The 17827-nt window shown below is 28.6% G+C and overlaps 2 protein-coding genes across 4 annotated transcripts in view; one reads left to right on the forward strand and one right to left on the reverse strand.

Annotated features, from left to right (window-relative positions):
• HisT (Histamine transporter) overlaps nt 1–15891 on the reverse strand; it is a 239010-nt gene extending 223119 nt beyond the window's left edge. Inside the window, exon 1 of the mRNA XM_075360915.1 lies at nt 15844–15891. Within this exon, the coding sequence (XP_075217030.1) occupies nt 15844–15859 (16 nt within the window). The 5' untranslated portion in view covers nt 15860–15891. The remainder of the gene's footprint in view (nt 1–15843) is intronic.
• Nucleotides 1–17827, forward strand: part of LOC142322160 (uncharacterized) — a 528320-nt gene that overhangs the window by 23889 nt on the left and 486604 nt on the right. The window lies entirely within an intron of this gene.

The raw sequence follows: 17827 nt of genomic DNA on the forward strand, positions 1-17827 counted from the left end.
TATAAATTATTCATTTCTCTATGTGTTTAAAAACTACGTTAAACTGGTTTTACAACCCCTTTCCTAACATATATATTCATTGTTCATTTTCATACGTGTGAAAGAGGAAGTAAATAATTTTGCTACTGTTTAATGAAAAAGAAAATCCAGTTTCGTTACGGTTTAATTTTAGAGCCTATTTGTGTCATTGCGATTTACTATTACAGCTATATTTTTAAGAAATGTTTGTCACCACAGCAAACCGTGTGTAAACAATTAACTGTATTATTTAAATATACTATTCTTCAGGTGTAAAAAACGTGTTTTGTAATAGGGCTAAACTGAAATCACGATTTAGTTATTTTTTCTGTAAATAGATTTTATATAATTTTTATATCTGTGGTTGTATTTATAAATTTATTTCAATAAATTTTACAGGAATTTAATTTAATTACAAACTGAAGAATATTATTCCAGGAACCAGTTCTAATGTAATATTTAAAAGGAAACCCTTGATCAAAATTAAAAAAAAAAGTTGAATGTAAAAATTCTATCATGTATTATTTAATTCCTATCTTTTGAAACATTTTTCTGAAATACTTTTGTAGGATGTAAATCAAAACAAAACTTTACCACAAAATGGGAAAAGGAACCCCTGTTTGAAAAAAGGGGGTTAAAAAAGTTTTTTCGAAAGTACTTCAACATTCCACTTGATTTAATTATCATTGATAAATTTTCTTTTATTGCAATGTTTTCTTGTGGTACAAAAAAAGAAGAAAGAAAAACAGTTTACCAAAAAGTGACTAAAACTATCAATTTTATTACAAATGAAAAAAAATAAATAATACAATGGATATTTATTCAAATACTGTTTTTTATCTGTTGAACTTATTATTTAAATACATTCTCTTCATATCAATAAAATAAAAAAATTAAGAACTATATCAAGTTAAGAACAAGATTAATAAAATTACTGGTGCATAAAAATACTCGTTTTATAGTATTTCGTACGTACTGTACTGTTTACTTGTTAATATTTATCATTATTATCTATATACGTTTTTATACTTTTTCCGCAGTGTCTGCTGATTATAATTAAAAAAAAAATCAAATTAGCCATCTTTTAATTTATAATAAATGTGTTGTAAACCGTTTTTAAGCATAATATTATTTTCCAGTATATTTGAAAATATTTTAATCATTTGTTATCTTATTTAATACATAAATTTTATTGTTATCATAATTATAAGGTTACTACTGTTTACTACTGAAATTAAATTTCCTTATCATGTGGTAAAACAGTTCATTATGTAATTAAAGAGTAATCTGTCATACCAGTTAATATTTGAGTTTCCTTTTAATAATTCTTTTTAAATGATAATCTAGCCCACCAAAATGATTTTGTTTACTGGTTAAAACAAAAATCTGTACTTTAACAGCCGATTTTTGAAGTCGAAGGTTCTGAGGTTCAAATCCTATTAAAGGTTAGTTGCTTTTATACGGATTTGAATACTAGACCAAGAATACCGGTGTACTTTGGTGGTTGTGGCTCAATTAATCACACGTCTCAGGAATGGTCGGTCTGAGTCTGTACAAGACTACATTTCATACATATCATTCTCATTTCATTGGGGGAGGGGATTGTTTATTGTTCACTTTTCTTTCTTTTTCCTATTTAGCCTCCGGTAATTACCGTTCAGATAATATTCAGAGGATGAATGAAAATTATATGTTTGAGTGTAAATGAAGTGTAAGTCTTGTACAGTCTCAGTTCGACCACTCCTGAGATGTGTGGTTAATTGAAACTAGTGAATAATAAACACACCTACTTTGGTGGTTGGGTTTCACAACCACCAAAGTACACCGGTATCCACGATCTAGTATTCAAATCCGTGTAAAAATAACTTACTGCCTTTACTAGGACTTGAACGCTGGAACTCTCGACTTGCAAATCAGCTAATTTAGGAAGACGCGTTCACCACTAGACCAACCCGGTGGGTGTGTTTATTATTCACTAGTTTCAATTAACCACACATCTCAGGAATGGTCGAACTGAGAATGTACAAGACTACACTTCATTTACACTCATACATATCATCCTCATTCATCCTCTGAAGAATTAACTAAACGGTAGTCACCGGAGGCTAAACAGGAAAAAGAAAATGTTGAATGGATTGCAACGTACACATCAGGAGAAAAAAAAGATATGTTTTAAATGAAAACAAGTTGCATTAAAACATATATTTTTTAATCATAAAAACACATTATTACAGCTATTGTTTGCTTGGCTAAGAGACAAAAATCTCTGTTTATAACATATTATTTAAAGTGTAATATATTTATGTTCTAAAACAAAATTTTCTAACAAAAATTAAATATTTTATAATATTAATTTTTTTTTTTTTGCTTGATAGCACTAAATTAGCTTGAAGCTTGCGCGTGGGATATGGAAATTTAATTTTTTAGCGTATGAAAAATGCTGTGTCTGATGGGATTCGAACCCGGGAAAGCCCGAGACGCTACACAGACTTAAATTGAACATTCACTTTATAGCAAGAAACAGATAAAAATATCCTGTCCAAAATAGTTGTGCATGATTTATATGTTAATAATTAAGTATCACTGACTTAAAACATAAAATCACATCTGATTAATACAATGAATTAAAGTAATTTTAATAATGACGTATGTGACAGGTAATAAATAATAGTATTTTTAACAGATCTATAACAAACATCTATTTATACAAAATTCCAATTAAAACATTTTTAATATTATCTATAATATAATTTGTGATAAATTTTAATTTCATTTAAAAAATGCTTTTCCAAATTGCCTAAATAATGAATTTCGCAAATCTTTGCTCAGCTGTATTTCTTAAAACAATTGGTTTAGAAAAAACACCATAGAGTAAAACGTCTTGTAATAGTGCATGTATTTCATCAAAAAGTTATTTAAAAACAATTTATAATAAAAAATAAAATTTTTCACCATATTAAAAAAAAATTTTTTTTTAGACATTTATCATATATTTAAGTTCCATAAAAAAGGAGTAAATTTTCGTTAAGTTTTTTGTAACCATTATTAGAAATAACAATGGTTTTCCTGTTTTTATAATAATGGAAGAAATACATTTTACTTTTTCGTCTAGATAGCGCTATAACAGAACGGGATAGCGCTCTACACGGGAAAGTATTGTATCGGTCTAATTTGGGTCTATGCGGTTTTCACTAGTTCTTGACGTTTTGACACCTGATGAATCCAAAAAACCGGATGGAAATTTTCCGAATGTTAATGTTAGTATGTACGTGTGTGTGTTCGGTGTTGGCCTCTAAATCACCTTATATATCCAGAACTACTAGACTGATTTTCAACAAACTTGGTCAGATTACTTCTACATATGAGGCATTAGGCATTAAAGTTTTAACATAAAAGCTCAAGATGTTCAGGCTGTAAAGCAAGGTCATTCACAGTATCTCCAGATTTCACCTAATTAAGGTCATATTTTCTTAGGCACGTTTGCTAACAATTAAAAAATAACAATATTTGAAAAAAAAATTGAAAAATCGCACCCCACTACAAAAAATGCTACGTTGTGACGTTACAGGTGAGCGGTAGAATTAAATAAATGAATAATATTTAAAGCGTAAAAAGGTACCGCGACGAGGCTGGGTTTCGAACTCCATCGCCCAGTTGACTAGGTATCTGGTGCGTTACGCCTCGCGGCTACACCAGTCAGCAGTCGTACAAGCGAAATATGTTCTATATAACTTGTGAAATTACATTATTTTAGTTAGTGCTGACTGTTGCCACTTGTTCCGCCACACCAGCACGAATTAAATACGATATGCGCGCACGATTTAGTTAGAATCATCGAATTAAATAAACGAAAAAATATTATATTTAAATAAAATGATAAATATTTTAAATTAAGTTGTGTGTAAGCCTTGAATCAGAAAGGACCCTTTGCCGGAACGTGGCTTTAGTCGCGTGACGAAAGATATGATAGAAGCAGTGTTTAGCATATAGTGGATTATATGTCTGGAAAAAGAGATTAACTTGTTACTTCATACTCTCTATCTTAGTCTTTGTTTTATGACTATCGAATTAAAAAAGCATTTTGATATACAACAGTGTAAGGCATAATTGCTTTCTTTAAAAGCAATGATTTTCTACGTACAGTTAGAATGTAAAACAGAGTGTCATTGAACAGTTGACTGTCAATTTTGATGGACTTATCATGTTATATAGTAATAGAAGTTCACTTATTACAGTTAAATTCAGTTATGGATTTGAATTTAGGGTATATATTAAAATTCCATTTTTGTTGTTGCAACTCAAATAACGGTTACTGTATAAGGATTGGTCGACCTGATGTAATAAAACATCAACTGAACCGTAGTTCGGAATTCAACTTAACTTATCATATAATTTAAAATAAAAATAATAAAAATATCTACTAATAATAAAAAATTAAACTAGCAGTGAAAAATACAATTCTACATATGTTTAGGTCTTGATTTCTCTATGCTATATGTAAAATTTAGGTATTGTAATAAATAATTTTTTGTGTGTTCTCTTTCTACGCAATGAATTGCAAAGAACTGTTGTATTGTTGTATGAGATCTTTGTATTTGTAAGTCGATGCGCATTTGATGTAATGACAGTGAAGTTCTTTACAGTTGCTATTCTTTACAATTTTTCAAAATAACTTAATAATTAGTAACAATTAATAAAATTGTAGTCAGTAAATGGTGACTGACAATCAAATTAGCTCTCATAATTTTAAAGTATTTCTATAGCAAAGCGACAGCGATGCGTTTACTTATTTGAGGTTGTAGTATGTAGTCATACTAGTACATATCGTTTCTATGACCTTGTTTCTTACTCCCTTATTTTTATCATAAGTAAATCATAAACATAACATTTTTAGTAATTAATTATAAATGACTTAATACAAGATGATTATCATCTATATATTAAAAATATTTGGTAAACAAACTAAAAAAAAATAATTTGTTTTCAATTAATCAGTAGTACCTAATTTAGTTACAACTTCGTTGGGGTCTCAAACCACTCATTACATCAGGCCACAGAAATTCAGCATGCAACGACTTCTCACTCAATTATGTGACTCAATATTATTACTTGCTCAGTCACTGACGCTCGCTTAATTATGAAAGGACTTTTATGGGAATATAGCTTTTCTCATACTCAACGGTATTCAAATGGAGATATCTCAGCACATAATTAAGATACAGAATTTGTAACGGTCTTAAAACACTCATTACGTCAAGCAACATCAAATGTACTCACACCGATTACTATCACTCAATTCAGATAAAGGTTTTGAGGGAATATACACATTTCCTCTTTTTTAAAAATATACTCTACTGTATCTCAGAAACTAATTAAAATATAGAATTCATTTGGACCCTAAAATACCCAATAAGTCAAGTCCCATCAAATGAGCTCACAACTTCAATCACTCAATTCCTAAAAAAAAAATTATTCCAAAAGATCTCACTCCAGGAGAGCCGAGAACTTATGTGAGTATGAATACATTGATAACAGAGGAAGAGACTGAACTGCTGCAGCCCACCAAAGTTTTAGCCTCGAAATCAGTGGTTTGCCGCTCATTTGAAAGTATATATTTTGTGTGTTTTTTTTTTTAATTCGAGATTAAATTATTAATATTTTTTTTATATTTTTAAAGAAAAGAAATTATTTTTTGAATAATCCCTTAGAATAAAAAAAACTTAATATTTGACAAATTAAGATTTGAGCTTAAAAACCACAAAGGAATAGAGACATATTTAATAAAGAACAAGAAAAAAAGTATTAGAACCTACTTTACAACATAAAATACATAAAAATATAATAACAATTATTTACAATTAATTATTTACACTTAACACTTCATAACATGAATAGGCCATCATACTAACAATTTTATTATCAAAATATTTTTATCCTTAATGAATATTAATTATTGTTAATTAATTAATAATAATAATATACAAATTAAAACTCTGTCGAATTATTAATATATTGTAGGATTTTGATGAAAATGTAAATTTTATTCGTATTTTAGAGATTAGATGTTTACAATGTAAAAGTAACGAAAGTAATATATATTACTTTACACATCAGTAAGTAAAATACCAATACAACTATTTGTTGTTAGATTAGATTAAGGCTTCCTCTTGAGGAATGATTATGAACACATTTTCTGCTAAACTGTGTGACCAAAATTCCCATAATAAATATTTATAGTCGCTCTAAGTACTGCTTTAAAAGTTTTTAAACAGATTTTTATGAATTTATGTTCAGCTAAACTTAAAATTTGTTTGAAATTACTATGTATAATAGAATATTTATTCACAACGTGTGACCAGTTAAAACGAGAACTGACTCATAAACTGTTATAAATTACAAATATATTATATTTTGAATTTGAAATATAAACCTTAGATTAGAGACAGGTAAATTTCATATTTATTATAATTAGAAATAATGTCATAATAACGTAAATGTGTGATTAAATGTTAAAAAAATACAGGATGATGATAAATTATTCAGTTCATTTTAAGGGGTAAATAAAAAAAGAACAAAATAATGTAGCAAGCGTTGATTTTTTTTCAAACATTAGTGTAGGTACTAGAGCTAGTGATGACCTTGAATGAACATTCCGGGGCGATGCAACTATAAGGAGAATCGTCAATTGTGCAACGGCTACCGTGCAGGAGAAAGCAATTTGCGTACTATTGTTTCATAAAAGCGGATCTGTTATTACTGTTCGTGCACGTTTTCATTTAGAATACAGCCGTGATCCTCCTAATAAAGACTGTATTTAACGTTGGTATCAGAAGTTTAAGGATACAAGTGTAGTACACAAAAAAATGATAAAGATAAACCACGCCGTTACAGTTTTTCCGTGGACATCCATGATAAAGTGAAGATAATGCACTTTTATATAAAGTATTGTTCTCTGACCTTTCATGTTTCTGGTCACGTTAACCGTTATAATTGTCGGTTTTGGGGTAGTGAGAACTCTCATGTCGTTCGAGAAAAGCATCGTGATAATCCTAACATTACCGTTTGATATGCGTTGACCGCTTTTGAAGTGATCGGATCATTTTTCTTCCAACGGTTACTAACGCTAGTTATTTAGATAAGTTACAGGAGTATGCAGTACCACAAATCTAACATCAGCAATTCAAGTTTATTTCCAACAAGATGGCGTATCATCACATTGAGATTTACATTTTACTTACATGAACGAGTTCATCAACGTTGGATCGGCCGTGATTGATATCCTCTGAAGTAATACCTTACGGTGGTTCCGGAGGCTAAACAGAGAAAGAGAGAGGGATCGGCCGTGATTGACCAATTCCCAGGCCCCAGGCCACCTCCATCCCTTGACGTTAGGCGTTTATCAAACTAGACAAATTATACCTTTAATCTTAATAAATTAATCTTTTATTTATATTTCGTAAAATTCCTACCAGATAAAATATACGATATTTACGATATTTAAAAATTAAATCTCATACTTTCAATTAAATTATTGTTAAATTCGTATAAAAATTGTGTTCAAATACTGTTTACAAAAAAAAAAAGAAAATTAAAAATGTAAAACTGGCAGACAGTTTCATTATCAGTAATATTATTTATTTTTATCTACTAATAATGGATTAGTACATTAAGAACTTATAATAAAATTCATACTAAAACTAACAAATAATTTTAGTATCTAATGAATATAATTGTTTAACAATGAAAATAGTCATCTAGTTTTAAATAATTATATTGCGTTAAATTTAGAGCGTTTATTACTTATTTATTATTTCCATAATTGTTTAATTCTTCTTTCTTTGTATTTAAATTTATATATGGCAATTTTATTATGTAACAGGAACTTTATTATCAATAAACTTTAAATATTCAAATTACTTTTTTCTAATTTTTGTAAAATTGTTGTAATATTTTCAGAAAGTCACTCTTCTTAATTCAAAAGTTTTTATGTATAAGCATTAAATAACAGCTTTAAGCTTTGTCTGAATAACACAATTTTTAAATAATAATTACAGTTTTATGTTTTATGTTATTTATAGATTAAACTAGAACATTCTGTGTTCAATATCAAATCTAAAGGATTTAAATTTTTGACAATTAAAAAATTTAAATTGCGATACTCATAATGTTAAACACATTATGAGCTGTGAAGCTATTACGAGATACGAATATATATACATATATTTAATTTATAATTTCGAGTTTTCCGCTAATTAATGGGGACAGTGCATATAATGTATTACTTCCTGCGGGAAACAATGTTTTTTACAGGAAGTAGTACATTAATTTCTTTACATTATCTGTCCTGGCTTTCATTGCGGTTGCGGTGTATGAAAACGTGTAATACATCTGATATAAAAGCGAAACTAATTGGAATTCCCCCTTGTCGAACAGTAAGATTGTTAATTGCACAGTCAGTGTCTTTGGTTAACAGAATGACGACGCGACTTAAGGATTGAATATCTCCTTTTCGCTTTAGCTCAGTGGAGAAGACAACAAAAAAACAATTCACTCTTCAATTATTCTAGTAAGCCTTGCATGAGATATTGTTATTTTTGGAGTAGCTAAGCCGTTTTGGAGAGTAACTAGTGTATGGCATTATGTCGTCTGTAAATGTTAAATTATGGTATCTAACACATAATAGGGTTTCCAGAATTTAAAGCTTGATACTGCTTAGCACGTGATCTTATATAGTTCTATTGCAGACGATTCTTAAATTAATTTCGTTAGTTTTGAAAATACCAGTAAAAAGAGTTAATTTCGTTAATTTAAGACCAATGATTTTATGTCTCTAATTATTTAATTATTTTTTTATTCAATAAATAAAATAAATGAATAATTTTATAAATTATTTTATCTTTGATCAATAGTTAAAAATTAAACTTCTATTAAATAAATTACGGTAAACTAAGCAAATCAATAAATTTTATATCCCCAGAATCCATGGTGGCAGGTATTTAATCGGGATGGTTATATCGTGTGTTTCAAAATGAATATCGGGGTTTTAAAGTTATGAAATATTTCTCAAGTTAAATTAATTAAAATTGAATGAAAGACAACTCAAAAAGTTCAAGATCCAAAGTTTACACATTATAGTTGTGTGCTAGCTTTGCAAATGAAATCACGCACCTTGACGATGAAGACTATTTATCGTGACTTATTCAGTGACTAATCAACATTTCACGTTAACGGAAAAGTAAATACTGTAATGTGCATATCTGGGGATCAGAAAATCCTCTTAAAATACTACAGTGTGAACGAGACTCCTTAAAACCGATTGTTTTTTGTCCTATTCCGACGGCAAGTTTACGGGCCGTCCTTTTTCGTGGAAACAATTACGTCTGGAATGAACTATCTTGGTGTGCTACAATTATGGATCTATCCTCAACTGCAATACAAACCACAGAACTTTATTTGGCAATAAGATGGTGCGCCTCCTCATTGGCATAACGCTGTGATGTGGTTGCATGAATAATTCGACCCAACCGCTGGACTGATTGCGGGGGACCACATGACAGGGCTTGTTTACCGTGGCTTCCACTTTCGCCCGATCTGACCCCGTGCGATTTTTTCCTTTGGGTGTTTAAAAAGGATCAAGTGTATTTGCGCTACCGTTACCACTGACTGACCTACTCGATTTGAGAAACAGGATTGAAGCAGCTGTCGCATTAGTTACTCCATACTTACTGATTAAAGTAAGTTATGAACTTTCCTATCGACTGGATGTGTGCTTTGTGACGAATGGTATTCACATTGAACACTTGTAGGAAAGACTGTTTGAGTTGCTCTTTCATTTTATCTATAATTTATCAATTAAAGTAAAAGTAAAATTTAATAGATATTAAATAACTTTAAACTCTATATTCATTTTGAAACACTTGGTATTACTGGTTATTGTAGAGAGGGGGCACGTAAAAGTACCTTCCAGCATAGTAAGTTTTCCAGTGCAGATTATATGTTAATTAGAATTAAACTATAAATTATGGATAAAACAGATAAAACCAAGAGATTAATGCTATAAAATTTTATTATAATAGCTAACGTCTTATCTACTATTTACGTTTAGTAAGGGAAAGATTTAAAACGATAAACAGCTTTTTTTTAATATTCAGCATCACAAAATGTGGTGCTGATTATTATAAGGTGTTATATTGTGTGGTGCTATATTATTAATATAATAAAACATTGTTTATTTGAACGATTTCATTTCGATTAGCTAAACTAATTTTTCTAATATTTCAATAACTTACTGATTTTTTCCAAGTGATATGAGATATTTTTTGTAATTAGTGATTGAATTGTAAGGTTTGAATTATTAGTTTATAAAAAAGCTTAAAAGTATTGTGGCAAATTTAAAGGTTACTTCTAAAATTTAAACGTATCTACATTACTTCAACTATGTTTACATTTGGTATATCTATGAATAAATTCATTGTACACGTTGTAAATTCTTAAAACACGTATTGAACGAATTTTCAGTAATTTTGAAAAGTACCTCGTTGTGGTAATAAAGTACTTAAATAAATATTTTTTATAGTACTAATCTAATTATTTAAAAATCCAAAGTTTTAAGTCAATCGGTTCTATTGATGGGGATATTCAACATTTCTAAACAATTTTTCTCTACGGCTGTATTATAACGTTTGAATTACGCGGCTAGAATCTGGAGGATTTTTATAAAACGATTTTCTTTATGATATAGATGTTCTACCGATACAAAAGCCTACTTTTTTTCAACCATTAACCCATCAGAAACGGGTATGTTTTAAACTACTAACTATTTTTTTTTACTTTGATTTTAATTTGATTTAGTAGGTAGCAAGCAGAGCTAAATTTGAAAATATACTAATAAATAACTAAGTTCCTATATTATATTGTTTATCCTTTTGTTTACTATGTCAGATTCTGAGGAAGGATTGTCTTTAGCACAGATCGATATTAAAAAAAAGGCAAAACTTATGACTTACTAACTTATGAACTATTGCCAAAGAAATGTATTGTTTAATGTATTTTTTGAAAAATTCTAAAAACATATTCTGTAAAATTGTATTCTATTATTGCTTTAAATCAATAATCCCAATATTTTCTCAGACGTAGAAAAAATACGGTACGCAACTCTCTGTATGTAACTCTCCATTAATGATGCACTTCTGCAAAGTTTAAGACTCTTGTTGGTAACTTACTTCGCAATCGTCCATTAATGGCTATCATCACAGGCTTGATGCATAATGTACTAACACCTCATATCTTGAAAATCCGTAGAAAAAAAAATTGAAATTTGATACAAATATTTGGCTATACATATTCCCAACTTTGGCCTGATTTTCGACCACATGCGTTAAAAAGTACAACGATACCCATATCTTCCCCCTCCGAACAGTGAGTTCCGGGAGGTGTTGGCTAAACTTAAAGGACCGATTCAGGACATCAATGTAAACAAAAAAGTTAATTTTTAGAAATCTTCTATTTCCTTTCATTTTCCCCTCTTACCGTCTATTTTTTTTATTTTTTTAATAAAAATGTATGTATTAAGAACAGATTGAGATATTTTTATGAAATTTAGTGTACGTGTACCATATAACATTTAAAAAATAAATAAGTTTTAAAATTCCAAATTGATGGACGTTTCAATTTTTTAATCTTTAACAGCTATTTAAATATTAATTATATCCAATAATGTTTTTTAAATAAAATGCTAAGTCTTTTACTGTGACCAAAATGACACCTTATTTGATTGAATCTGTTTGTAAACAACGGAGATATGGCTGAAATTTTATTAAACCCACCCAAAAATTATCGGTAAAAACGTGTACATAAAGGTAAGAGTGCACGTTACACATTTTATTAGTTCTAATATCATTAAACAAATGTTATATTAACAAAAAATTTAATTAAAATGTTCCTTTATAAGGGAATCGTACAACGGATTATTAATTTTTACATGAGGTAAACTTTGTTACATTTAGCGTCCTGCATCACCTAGTGAAATATCGCAAGAATTTCTAGGAACATTGGAAAAACCGATTTTAAAATCGTTATTCTAGTGTGTTTTAAAACAATTGGTTTATTGATGATTTTAAGTAATAAAAAAATTACACATTAATACGAATTTTTAAAAACCCTACGGTGTATTTTTCTTTCTGTAGGACAAAAATTTACAATCGGTTTTTCTGACGAAACTATAAGTATTAAATAACACACAAAGGATTATAAAAAGGCGGAAAAGGATTAAATAAGCAAAATAAAGTATTAAATAAAAAAAGGCTGACAAAATAAGCGAATATAGGTAAATGCAAAGCATGTATACGACAGACAGTAGTAGCAGAAGGACTAAAAAAAAAATAATTTTTGTTTCGTTATAATTATATTTTCTATATTTTAACTCTAAATATTAAAAAAAATGTCATAAATCGTTACTAGTGAAATTTCTTCTTTTTAAACAAAAGATTTGTCGATTTTTTAAAATTTATTTCTCGGGTTTCGATAATGATAAGCACTTTATTTAGGGCTCATTTTAAAGCTTCTTTTAGTAAAATATTCTTTCATCTGATAGTAGTACTACCCTTTGAGTAGTATAATTATCTGTTTTTATCGTGCAGTTTTGCTTACTGTGTAATATTTTGGTCAATACTTTTGGATTTTTCGATTTGTGACGTAAATTATTTACATTATCATTAATTACTGTTTTTTATTTCACTTTGTGGAGTTATTTGGGATATATATAAGGTGCCGATTTTAAAACACTGTTCACATGCAATTTGAGTAATTAGGTTATATATTAGCCATAGGTTATATATTGGTTATAGGTACAGACGTTTGATTTTCTTCTTTTTTTGTTTACTTTTGTTACAATTTTTATTTGATTTGTTTATTAGTGTAAAATTAAATCATAATGTGGGACCGAAAAAACCGCGTACTTCACAAAAGTGCATTACATAAGTTCTTACATTTTGTTTATGAACGAAAAACCTTTGGCAAAAAAATCTAGTTGCTTTGGTAGCTCCTGAGATTCATGATAATGAACCAGAGGCTGGCCCTTCTTATGTAAGTAGAAACCTTAGCATAGAAAACATTTAACTTTAGTAGAAACATTAGCATAGAAAATGTACGGTTGTCTAATTTTAAAAAAATCAGAACGTTCAAAAATTCATTATGTCCAGACCTGAATTTATCAATTAATTGTGTACTAAAAATGTTTTTTATATTTTCCGAAAACTTTTTTCTCAGATTTTAAAATACTAGAAATATTATAACTCAACTTGTATGCATGATATTTTGATGAAAATTTTATTAAAATTGTACATAAATTCTTGATCCGTGATGTACAGAGAGGTTATCTTTGCTAATTTTCGAAAAATGTTTTTTCTTACAACAAAAACTGTCTCTACAGATCAAAGAACAACAAAATGTTCTGTATATTTTCGTTAAAAATTAGGTTTCTAGGATAAATCATATCTGAGATAAAGCATTTCTTGTAAACGACAATTATTTACCCCTACCAAAAATTTTAGGGGTTTAAATCAAGTATGGACATGATTTTTTTAGTATAATTATAATTTTTTCATTTAGATACCACTTTATTTTCAAACCATAACAGCAAAAGATTCCCAAGAACTAAAAAAAATTGTGTTGACTGCCCCCAAAACAACAGTAAATAGGTTTAACTATGGGAACAAAAAATAGTAACAGAAACATGTAAATGCACGAGGTACAAAAAGTAATTCTGAAGTATCAAAATGTAATTCTGAACAGATACCAACCTGTTCTTACTTGGATAAATAATATATATACATATGATCTTTATTCATCAGTAATAATTTTACTTAAAGGATACATGTTGTACCCTTCATTTAAAATGATTTAATAATTATAACTATTCTATTTAGTTAATAAAATTATCTTTTTTAACCTGCGGGACCACCGTTAGGTATTACTTGAGAGGTTGAGATGAATGACAATTTTGTAGCATGAGAAAATGCCATGTTTGACAGGGATTCGAACCCGGGACCTCCGGATGAAAGGCCGAGACGCTACCACTCGCTCTACGGAGGCCGGCAATAAAATAATCTAAAATGTATTTAGTGTATACTCCGTTCAATTGAAATTATATTTTGTCGATTTTTTTTATGTCACATAAGCTATTTTTATTACCGACTACAACAGGGTTGTCTCGTTATACATTGTTTAGAGTTTGATTGGGAATCGAACTAGGCATCTTGGGTGTGGCAGGCAAGCACTTTACTGCTTCTGTCACCGAGGTGATCACAGAATAATTCGATTATATTTGGGGATTTTTTTTCTGTTATGAGGAAGTTTGAACATTTTTTAATTGAGAAAAAGTATATAAAATGAAAATTTTTAATTCAGTTGAATTTTATAATTACTAGTAATTATGAAATACTATTTTAGGTTCTAAAAAAAGAAAAAAATTCAAATGTTATGTGCAAAATGTTAGAAATAGTTTTCCTTAAAAGTTAAAATATTTACTTTTACTTACTGTAGAACCGGTCTTAAATTTTTTAGACTGTAATTAAACGTTGTACAAATAATAAACACAACTGATCACTTAGTGCAACTTCATTATTATCTCAGGACACTAACCACCATTTCTAAGTGTTGTATAATAAAACTGGGCCAACTGTCCTGAAATAAAATCCGATACTGAGAAAAAGCTGGCCCACATATAAGAAATCAGTCTTACTTTAAAAGCCTTATATCATTAAAACATATTTTAAATATTTGCAAACGATAATGCTACCTTATTTGACTACTGGATTTTTAAAAAAATGAAGACAAAAATTGAGCAGTGAATGTGAAATGCATGTGATCCGCCATGCTGAGATATGAATGAACGGTATAAACAGGCCTGAAAATACTAAGGAAGAAGTACCTACGTAACATTTGAATGATTTTCTTTCTTACGTCACACGGATGTCGCTCTTTATAGAGTTGCGGCAACAAACCAAGAAGGAAAATTCACGGTAGGTTTGAATACGCAAATTACTGAGTTTTCCACGAAATAAGCAAGTGTATTAGTCACTCACTATATTCGTTCATTTTTATTCTCTAAAATATGCACATTTAATTATCCTCTTAATTAAATACTACGCAGACTAAAAAATTTATAATTTTACATAGAAAATTAAAAAAAAAAATGTAGTATTGGAAAAGCTTTATCAAGGTAAAATTTATTAACAAAATTTTCCGAAATATTTAAGTAAAAATTATATAATTATTTAAAAACTCTTTTCATAATTATGGCAAATTATTGATGAATTTACTTTTATTTATATTGATTTTATTTCTTAATAAATTTGTGCTCTATTTCGTAACTATTCTAAATTAACTACTTTTTTAAAGCTATCTAGATTAAATTATTTGGGTTGATTATAGAAACTGTATTAAAGTGAGTTAAAAAGAACTCTCTATTTACCTAACAAATATCTTTAAATAAAAGTTTTTCTACAATAATTAATTATTTTTTTCATAATTCATGAACGGAAAATTGATTTCTTTCGTAGTTATATAATACTTATTTTATATAAAAAAGAATTACAGTAATGGAAATTTTTACAGTCTATAACTTACTCTGCTAACACGTGTAGATTAGAAAGGTGGAAAGTTTGTTTACAATTTCTTTTACTGTTACGTATATTTTTAATAGTTTTATAATATTTTAATTATTTTTATGATATTACTAATAAAAAATAATAACTTAAGGCAAAATGATTAAGATAAATAACAGATTTTAATAATAAGTATGCAAAAAAATAATTCGTTACTGACCTGTATCTGCTATCATTACTCTTGGTTACTAACCGGACAGCGTCTAGGGACGGACTGGGCTGTCTGCGCTCTTGCTAACGTTGTACCCCCTCCTCTCCTTTTACTTGTGGATTTCCCTCTGAAGATCAACGCGCGCACCTCTTACATTAATTCAATCATTTATTAGCTTCAACCATAAAATTTAAGCCTTTCTTCAAATAAATGTCTACTATTATTATTTTTACGGTTATTTTCAGTGAATTTTTTCTCGTAATATTTTGTTATTGATTATTATGTTATTTAATTATTTTTTTCTAGCATTATTTTTTTTTTATAAATTTTTTTTAAATTTATATTTTTAAATATGTAACCGATAATTATATACCGGGTGATCATTTGAAAAGTTACCACACTTATTATTCAACAGCTGTCAGTCCCATCGTATTTTTTGTTTTTTTTTTTGTTTTTGCAGGCATGTTTACTATATTCGGGAGGAAGCTTTTTAAAATTATTTTCAAAGGGGTAGAACCCACAATCCGCTTCACCTACCCCAACTCAAAAATTTTAAATGGCGATGGTAACATTTAATTACATTAATTTGAAAATCCGAAAAAAATGAATTTTGATGAAAAGAAAATTAAAATCTGTCCACCCCTTCGCTCGGTAGGTGGAAAAACCATTTGGGCTAGTACTCTGTTTAAATTTTAGTTCAACAAAAATAACAATAAAACTACGTGATATTATTTCTTAAACCATTTGAAATAATCATATTCTATGGATTAAAATTGTGAAAATTATTTTTAAAATTACCAACACAAAATTTCGCCCTTAAATGTTTTCTTAATTTTCAAGGGTTAAAAATAATTAATAATTAATAATTAATTAATTAGGGTTAAAATAATTAATTTTCAAGGGTTATTTTTTTAAAATAAGACAATGTAGCTTGTGACACCTCATTGGAAGCCCCTTTGAATGACAAGTAATTTGGTACAAATAGAATAAAAATTGGTTCACTGGTATTGAAGTTATGATAAAAATATGTTGTTTATTTTTTTAGATTATGTTGGGATATAGTATTATTGACACAAGTCATTAGATCTGAAATCGTCCTTCTTGTTAAAAATATGGGATTTAGGTTTCTCCGCATTGAAAAAAAAACATACTAGTAAACACAACATTATAACATCAGTTAAACATACGAAAAACCAATAAGGTACCTACTTCTTTGCTAGTAATGTGTTAAAAAATCTATTACCAGATAAACTTAATGATTAAATAATTAAATAAACATTAATTCACAAATGAATAATTGTTAATCAAAAAATAAAGCTTAAATCATTCTTTAGTTAATTTTGTTATGAAGGTTTTTAACAATAAAAGACATTAAGAAATAATAAATGAGACTCAATTTTTTACCTCAATAAAATAAAAGTAATAAAATTTTTAAATCATTTGTTCAAAGTGATTCCCATTTTCCTGTAAACAACAATAAAATCTTTGATGTTACTTTTATTAATGTTTCTTTAGTTATATCCCTATATGCTCTTTATTTTAGTTTTATTTTTCAACTCTTATGTATTAGCACGCATTTATTTATTATTGATTTTAAACAACCCCACAAAAAAATGTCCAGTGGTGTAAGATGAGCAAATCTTGCCGGCTACTCAACTGTTTCTCTTCAACCTATCCAATGCCCAGGAAACATTGGGTCCAACCACTGACGAACTGGAAATGAATTGTGAGTAGGTGCTCTATCTTGCAAAAGTGAAGCAAGTTTTTGTTAAGTAACATGTTTCTATTGCTATCTAACTGATTGTCTAAGGTATGGACTATTAGTGGGTGAATAACTTCATCCAGCAACTGCAAATAAGTTTCACCTATCAAATTCCCATCGATAAATACTGGACCGATTATGTTATCACCGTAAATCCCGGCCCAAACATTCATTTTTTTAGGATGCTGCGTGTCTCCAACATTGAAAACATTAGTATTTATATCGCTGCAG

This window comes from Lycorma delicatula, chromosome 3 (assembly GCF_047948215.1).
Source record: "Lycorma delicatula isolate Av1 chromosome 3, ASM4794821v1, whole genome shotgun sequence".
Classification (NCBI taxonomy): domain Eukaryota; kingdom Metazoa; phylum Arthropoda; class Insecta; order Hemiptera; family Fulgoridae; genus Lycorma; species Lycorma delicatula.